Genomic DNA, 9,384 nt, shown 5'->3' with positions numbered 1-9,384 from the left:
TTGTGAAAGATTTTAACTGATCCACTCATTAAAAACGCTCCGATTCAAGCTTAAATATGAAAAATCTATCAAATATGCCAAAAACAGCCTATATTTATGTAGCAGAAGCATTATACATTTCAAAAAATAATTTAAAGTTTACATTTATACAATTTTGTAAAACTGCTATATTTTGGGGCCAAAAAGGGGTCTTACTGAACCTACTCCTTTGTTATAGGTATTTTGAAATTTCCAAATTGCTAAATAGGAAACATAACACATGTCAAGCGAATTTTCTACATAAATTCAAGTGACGAGGTGCTTGCTTTTATTTTCAATGAATAACAAAAACAGCATATAATTCTGTAGTCAGATGATAGTTTCATTAAACAAGATGTTATACAAAGCCAAAAAACAGATTCGAGATTCAATATTTTATTACAGTCTCACCAGAAACAATTAAAATATATTTACACAATAAAATGTCCATACAGGTACATGAAACATACATGCATACATGTAGTAACACACTTTAAATTAATATTGTATGTGCCAATTTTAAAATAATGAGAGACTGTACATGCATATCAATAACTAATTCAATAGTGTACATAAAAAATATTATAAAAAATATATATGTGCGTAAGAATATCATTCAAGTATAACATAATTAATCAGATAGAAAAAAAAACATTTCTTCTACTTAAAATGTTATAGCAGGTTCTGCCAACACTTTCAAATTTCAAAAACTCTCCTCGTAGACATATATTAACTCAGTCAAGAGTTTTTCAAAATTATTGAACACAACAATACAACCATTTTTTTAATGAGCCAATTCCATACCGACTGTTAGTTTTGTGCGTTATTGTATTTTAAATTTGGTCGACTTTTTTCTTTTTCTCGTTTTAAAACTTAACAACAATTATAACGTACACTTTTTTTTTCTTTTCACAGCACAGGATAACACTACATCAACAACAATAACACCAAATAACATTACACAAGATGCCACAACAACAACACCAGAACTAAATACCATTACGGAACCTTCAACTGTAACCGCAGATATGTCGAGCATAACAGAGTATCAAACATCAATGGTAGATATGACGACGGTAAAACAATTCACGACAAATGATGTTAATACTACTACATCAGATACAGCCACAGCAACAACAGAACAAACGACAAGGGGGAAAACTACGACAGTACAGGCCACTATTACATCAGAGGCAGATACAACAACAGTTCAACTGTCAACGTCGACTGAAGCTCCAACTACCACTGTGGACCAAACAACAACTTCTGAAGTTTTGACTACAACTGTAGACCAATCGACAACAGGGGCACAAACTACGACAGAATCGGCCTCAACTACATCGGAGGCAGATACAACAACTGCACGACAAACAATGTCTACTGAGATACCTACTACCACTGTAGATCAAACAACCACTTCTGAAGTTCTTTCTACAACTATAGATCAAACGACAACAGTGGCACAAACTACGACTGAACAGGCCACTACTACCTCAGAGGCAGATACAACAACAGTTCAACTGACAACGTCGACTGAAGCTCCAACTACCACTGTAGACCAAACAACATCTTCAGAAGTTCTGTCTACAACTGCAGATCAAACCACAACAGGGGCACAAACTACGACAGAACAGGCCACTACTACCTCAGAGGCAGATACAACAACAGTTCAACTGACAACGTCGACTGAAGCTCCAACTACCACTGTGGACCAAACATCAACTTCTGAAGTTCTGTCTACAACTGCAGATCAAATCACAACAGGGGCACAAACTACGACGGAACAGGCCACTTCTACTTCTGAGGGAGATACAACAACAGTTCAACTGACAACGTCGACTGAAGCTCCAACTACCACTGTATATCAAACAACCACATCTGAAGTTCTGTCTACAACTGCAGATCAAATCACAACAGGGGCACAAACTACGACAGAACAGGCAACTACTACGTCTGAGGCAGATACAACAACAGTTCAACTGACAACGTCGACTGAAGCTTTAACTACCACTGTTGACCAAACAACAACTTCAGAAGTTCTGTCTACAACTGTAGATAAAACCACAACAGGGTCACAAACTACGACAGAACAGGCCACTACTACCTCAGAGGCAGATACAACAACAGTTCAACTGACAACGTCGACTGAAGCTCAAACTACCACTGTAGACCAAACAACAACTTCACAAATTGTGTCTACAACTGCAGATCAAACCACAACAGGGGCACAAACTACGACGGAACAGGTCACTTCTACCTCTGAGGCAGATACAACAACGGTTCAACTGACAACGTCGACTGAAGCTCAAACTACCACTGTAGACCAAACAACAACTTCAGAAGTTCTGTCTTCAACTGCAGATCAAACCACATTAGGGGCACAAACTACGACGGAACAGGCAACTACTACCTCAGAGGCAGATACAACAACACTTCAACTGACAACGTCGACTGAAGCTCCAACTACCACTGTGGATCAAACAACAACTTCTGAAGTTCTTTCTACAACTGCAGATCAAACCACAACAGTGGCACAAACAACGACGGAACAGGCCACTTCTACCTATGAGGCAGATACAACAATGGATCAACTGACAACGTCGACTGAGGCTCCAACTACCACTGTAGATCAAACAACCACATCTGAAGTTCTGTCTACAACTGCAGATCAAACCACAACAGGGGCACAAACTACGACGGAACAGGTCACTTTTACCTCTGAGGCAGATACAACAACGGTTCAACTGACAACGTCGACTGAAGCTCCAACTACCACTGTAGACCAAACAACAACTTCAGAAGTTCTGTCTACAACTGCAGATCAAACCACAACAGGGGCACAAACTACGACGGAACAGGTCACTTCTACCCCTGAGGCAGATACAACAACGGTTCAACTGACAACGTCGACTGAGGCTCTAACTACCACTGTAGATCAAACAACCACATCTGAAGTTCTGTCTACAACTGCAGATCAAACCACAACAGGGGCACAAACTACGACGGAACAGGCCACTACTACCTCAGAGGCAGATACAATAACAGTTCAACTGACAACGTCGACTGAAGCTTTAACTACCACTGTGGACCAAACAACAACTTCTGAAGTTCTGTCTACAACTGTAGATAAAACCACAACAGGGGCACAAACTACGACGGAACAGGCCACTTCTACCCCTGAGGCAGATACAACAACGGTTCAACTGACAACGTCGACTGAGGCTCTAACTACCACTGTGGACCAAACAACAACTTCTGAAGTTCTGTCTACAACTGTAGATAAAACCACAACAGGGGCACAAACTACGACGGAACAGGCCACTACTACCTCCGAGGCAGATACAACAACGGTTCAACTGACAACGTCAACTGAAGCTCCAACTACCGCTGTGGACCAAACAACCACAACTGAAGTTCTGTCTTCAACTGCAGATCAAACCACAACAGGGGCACAAACTACGACGGAACAGGCCACTACTACCTCCGAGGCAGATACAACAACGGTTCAACTGACAACGTCGACTGAAGCTCCAACTACCGCTGTGGACCAAACAACAACTTCACAAATTGTGTCTACAACTGCAGATCAAACCACAACAGGGGCACAAACTACGACGGAACAGGTCACTTCTACCTCTGAGGCATATACAACAACGGTTCAACTGACAACGTCGACTGAAGCTCAAACTACCACTGTAGACCAAACAACAACTTCACAAATTGTGTCTACAACTGCAGATCAAACCACAACAGGGGCACAAACAACGACGGAACAGGTCACTTCTACCTCTGAGGCATATACAACAACGGTTCAACTGACAACGTCGACTGAAGCTCAGACTACCACTGTAGACCAAACAACAACTTCAGAAGTTCTGTCTACAACTGCAGATCAAACCACATTAGGGGCACAAACTACGACGGAACAGGCAACTACTACCTCTGAGGCAGATACAACAACATTTCAACTGACAACGTCGACTGAAGCTCCAACTACCACTGTGGACCAAACAACAACTTCTGAAGTTCTTTCTACAACTGCAGATCAAACCACAACAGTGGCACAAACAACGACGGAGCAGGCCACTTCTACCTCTGAGGCAGATACAACAACGGATCAACTGACAACGTCGACTGAGGCTCCAAATACCACTGTAGATCAAACAACCACATCTGAAGTTCTGTCTACAACTGCAGATCAAACCACAACAGGGGCACAAACTACGACGGAACAGGTCACTTTTACCTCTGAGGCAGATACAACAACGGTTCAACTGACAACGTCGACCGAAGCTCCAACTACCACTGTAGACCAAACAACAACTTCAGAAGTTCTGTCTACAACTGCAGATCAAACCACAACAGGGGCACAAACTACGACGGAACAGGCCACTTCTACCCCTGAGGCAGATACAACAACAGTTCAACTGACAACGTCGACTGAGGCTCTAACTACCACTGTAGATCAAACAACCACATCTGAAGTTCTGTCTACAACTGCAGATCAAACCACAACAGGGGCACAAACTACGACGGAACAGGCCACTACTACCTCAGAGGCAGATACAACAACAGTTCAACTGACAACGTCGACTGAAGCTTTAACTACCACTGTGGACCAAACAACAACTTCTGAAGTTCTGTCTACAACTGTAGATAAAACCACAACAGGGGCACAAACTACGACGGAACAGGCCACTTCTACCTCCGAGGCAGATACAACAACGGTTCAACTGACAACGTCGACTGAAGCTCCAACTACCTCTGCGGACCAAACAACAACTTCTGAAGTTCTGTCTACTACTGCAGATCAAACCACAACAGGGGCACAAACTACGACGGAACAGGCCACTACTACCTCCGAGGCAGATACAACAACGGTTCAACTGACAACGTCGACTGAAGCTCCAACTACCTCTGCGGACCAAACAACAACTTCTGAAGTTCTGTCTACTACTGCAGATCAAACCACAACAGTGGCACAAACTACGACTGAACAGGCCACTACTACCTCCGAGGCAGATACAACAACAGTTCAACTGACAACGTCGACTGAAGCTCCAACTACCACTGTAGACCAAACAACATCTTCAGAAGTTCTGTCTACAACTGCAGATCAAACCACAACAGGGGCACAAACTACGACAGAACAGGCCACTACTACCTCAGAGGCAGATACAACAACAGTTCAACTGACAACGTCGACTGAAGCTCCAACTACCACTGTGGACCAAACATCAACTTCTGAAGTTCTGTCTACAACTGCAGATCAAATCACAACAGGGGCACAAACTACGACGGAACAGGCCACTTCTACTTCTGAGGGAGATACAACAACAGTTCAACTGACAACGTCGACTGAAGCTCCAACTACCACTGTATATCAAACAACCACATCTGAAGTTCTGTCTACAACTGCAGATCAAATCACAACAGGGGCACAAACTACGACAGAACAGGCAACTACTACGTCTGAGGCAGATACAACAACAGTTCAACTGACAACGTCGACTGAAGCTTTAACTACCACTGTTGACCAAACAACAACTTCAGAAGTTCTGTCTACAACTGTAGATAAAACCACAACAGGGTCACAAACTACGACAGAACAGGCCACTACTACCTCAGAGGCAGATACAACAACAGTTCAACTGACAACGTCGACTGAAGCTCAAACTACCACTGTAGACCAAACAACAACTTCACAAATTGTGTCTACAACTGCAGATCAAACCACAACAGGGGCACAAACTACGACGGAACAGGTCACTTCTACCTCTGAGGCAGATACAACAACGGTTCAACTGACAACGTCGACTGAAGCTCAAACTACCACTGTAGACCAAACAACAACTTCAGAAGTTCTGTCTACAACTGCAGATCAAACCACATTAGGGGCACAAACTACGACGGAACAGGCAACTACTACCTCAGAGGCAGATACAACAACACTTCAACTGACAACAACGACTGAAGCTCCAACTACCACTGTGGATCAAACAACAACTTCTGAAGTTCTTTCTACAACTGCAGATCAAACCACAACAGTGGCACAAACAACGACGGAACAGGCCACTTCTACCTATGAGGCAGATACAACAATGGATCAACTGACAACGTCGACTGAGGCTCCAACTACCACTGTAGATCAAACAACCACATCTGAAGTTCTGTCTACAACTGCAGATCAAACCACAACAGGGGCACAAACTACGACGGAACAGGTCACTTTCACCTCTGAGGCAGATACAACAACGGTTCAACTGACAACGTCGACTGAAGCTCCAACTACCACTGTAGACCAAACAACAACTTCAGAAGTTCTGTCTACAACTGCAGATCAAACCACAACAGGGGCACAAACTACGACGGAACAGGTCACGTCTACCCCTGAGGCAGATACAACAACGGTTCAACTGACAACGTCGACTGAGGCTCTAACTACCACTGTAGATCAAACAACCACATCTGAAGTTCTGTCTACAACTGCAGATCAAACCACAACAGGGGCACAAACTACGACGGAACAGGCCACTACTACCTCAGAGGCAGATACAATAACAGTTCAACTGACAACGTCGACTGAAGCTTTAACTACCACTGTGGACCAAACAACAACTTCTGAAGTTCTGTCTACAACTGTAGATAAAACCACAACAGGGGCACAAACTACGACGGAACAGGCCACTTCTACCCCTGAGGCAGATACAACAACGGTTCAACTGACAACGTCGACTGAGGTTCTAACTACCACTGTGGACCAAACAACAACTTCTGAAGTTCTGTCTACAACTGTAGATAAAACCACAACAGGGGCACAAACTACGACGGAACAGGCCACTACTACCTCCGAGGCAGATACAACAACGGTTCAACTGACAACGTCGACGGAAGCTCCAACTACCGCTGTGGACCAAACAACCACAACTGAAGTTCTGTCTTCAACTGCAGATCAAACCACAACAGGGGCACAAACTACGACGGAACAGGCCACTACTACCTCCGAGGCAGATACAACAACGGTTCAACTGACAACGTCGACTGAAGCTCCAACTACCGCTGTGGACCAAACAACAACTTCACAAATTGTGTCTACAACTGCAGATCAAACCACAACAGGGGCACAAACTACGACGGAACAGGTCACTTCTACCTCTGAGGCATATACAACAACGGTTCAACTGACAACGTCGACTGAAGCTCAAACTACCACTGTAGACCAAACAACAACTTCACAAATTGTGTCTACAACTGCAGATCAAACCACAACAGGGGCACAAACAACGACGGAACAGGTCACTTCTACCTCTGAGGCATATACAACAACGGTTCAACTGACAACGTCGACTGAAGCTCAAACTACCACTGTAGACCAAACAACAACTTCAGAAGTTCTGTCTACAACTGCAGATCAAACCACATTAGGGGCACAAACTACGACGGAACAGGCAACTACTACCTCTGAGGCAGATACAACAACATTTCAACTGACAACGTCGACTGAAGCTCCAACTACCACTGTGGACCAAACAACAACTTCTGAAGTTCTTTCTACAACTGCAGATCAAACCACAACAGTGGCACAAACAACGACGGAGCAGGCCACTTCTACCTCTGAGGCAGATACAACAACGGATCAACTGACAACGTCGACTGAGGCTCCAAATACCACTGTAGATCAAACAACCACATCTGAAGTTCTGTCTACAACTGCAGATCAAACCACAACAGGGGCACAAACTACGACGGAACAGGTCACTTTTACCTCTGAGGCAGATACAACAACGGTTCAACTGACAACGTCGACCGAAGCTCCAACTACCACTGTAGACCAAACAACAACTTCAGAAGTTCTGTCTACAACTGCAGATCAAACCACAACAGGGGCACAAACTACGACGGAACAGGCCACTTCTACCCCTGAGGCAGATACAACAACAGTTCAACTGACAACGTCGACTGAGGCTCTAACTACCACTGTAGATCAAACAACCACATCTGAAGTTCTGTCTACAACTGCAGATCAAACCACAACAGGGGCACAAACTACGACGGAACAGGCCACTACTACCTCAGAGGCAGATACAACAACAGTTCAACTGACAACGTCGACTGAAGCTTTAACTACCACTGTGGACCAAACAACAACTTCTGAAGTTCTGTCTACAACTGTAGATAAAACCACAACAGGGGCACAAACTACGACGGAACAGGCCACTTCTACCTCCGAGGCAGATACAACAACGGTTCAACTGACAACGTCGACTGAAGCTCCAACTACCTCTGCGGACCAAACAACAACTTCTGAAGTTCTGTCTACTACTGCAGATCAAACCACAACAGGGGCACAAACTACGACGGAACAGGCCACTACTACCTCCGAGGCAGATACAACAACGGTTCAACTGACAACGTCGACTGAAGCTCCAACTACCTCTGCGGACCAAACAACAACTTCTGAAGTTCTGTCTACTACTGCAGATCAAACCACAACAGGGGCACAAACTACGACGGAACAGGCCACTTCTACCCCTGAGGCAGATACAACAACGGTTCAACTGACAACGTCGACTGAGGCTCTAACTACCACTGTAGATCAAACAACCACATCTGAAGTTCTGTCTACAACTGCAGATCAAACCACAACAGGGTCACAAACTACGACGGAACAGGCCACTACTACCTCAGAGGCAGATACTACAACAGTTCAACTGACAACGTCGACTGAAGCTTTAACTACCACTGTTGACCAAACAACAACTTCTGAAGTTCTGTCTACAACTGCAGATCAAACCACAACAGGGGCACAAACTACGACGGAACAGGCCACTACTACCTCAGAGGCATATACAACAACAGTTCAACTGACAACGTCGACTGAAGCTCCAACTACCACTGCGGACCAAACAACAACTTCTGAAGTTCTGTCTACAACTGCAGATCAAACCACAACAGGGGCACAAACTACGACGGAACAGGCCACTTCTACCTCTGAGGCAGATACAACAACAGTTCAACTGACAACGTCGACTGAGACTCCAACTACCACTGTAGACCAAACAACCACATCTGAAGTTCTGTCTACAACTGTAGATCAAACGACAACAGTGGCACAAACTACGACGGAACAGGCCACTACTACCTCAGAGGCAGATACAACAACAGTTCAACTGACAACGTCGACTGAAGCTCCAACTACCGCTGTGGACCAAACAACAACTTCAGAAGTTCTGTCTACAACTGCAGACCGAACCACAAGAGGGGCACAAACTACGACGGAACCGGCCACTACTACCTCAGAGGCAGATACAACAACAGTTCAACTGACAACGTCGACTGAAGCTCAAAGTACCACTGTAGACCAAA

The 9,384-nt window shown here is 44.5% G+C and overlaps 1 protein-coding gene across 1 annotated transcript in view; it reads left to right on the top strand.

Annotated features, from left to right (window-relative positions):
• The first annotated feature begins 545 nt into the window (after positions 1 to 545).
• LOC134706118 (mucin-16-like) overlaps positions 546 to 9,384 on the top strand; it is a 30,292-nt gene continuing 21,453 nt past the window's right edge. The window contains exons 1-2 of the mRNA XM_063564827.1: positions 546 to 555; positions 934 to 9,366. Coding sequence (XP_063420897.1) covers positions 546 to 555; positions 934 to 9,366 — 8,443 coding nt within the window. The remainder of the gene's footprint in view (positions 556 to 933; positions 9,367 to 9,384) is intronic.

Source organism: Mytilus trossulus, chromosome 2 (genome assembly GCF_036588685.1).
Source record: "Mytilus trossulus isolate FHL-02 chromosome 2, PNRI_Mtr1.1.1.hap1, whole genome shotgun sequence".
NCBI classification, from domain to species: Eukaryota; Metazoa; Mollusca; class Bivalvia; order Mytilida; family Mytilidae; genus Mytilus; species Mytilus trossulus.
This window is presented reverse-complemented; position numbering and strand designations above follow the sequence as displayed.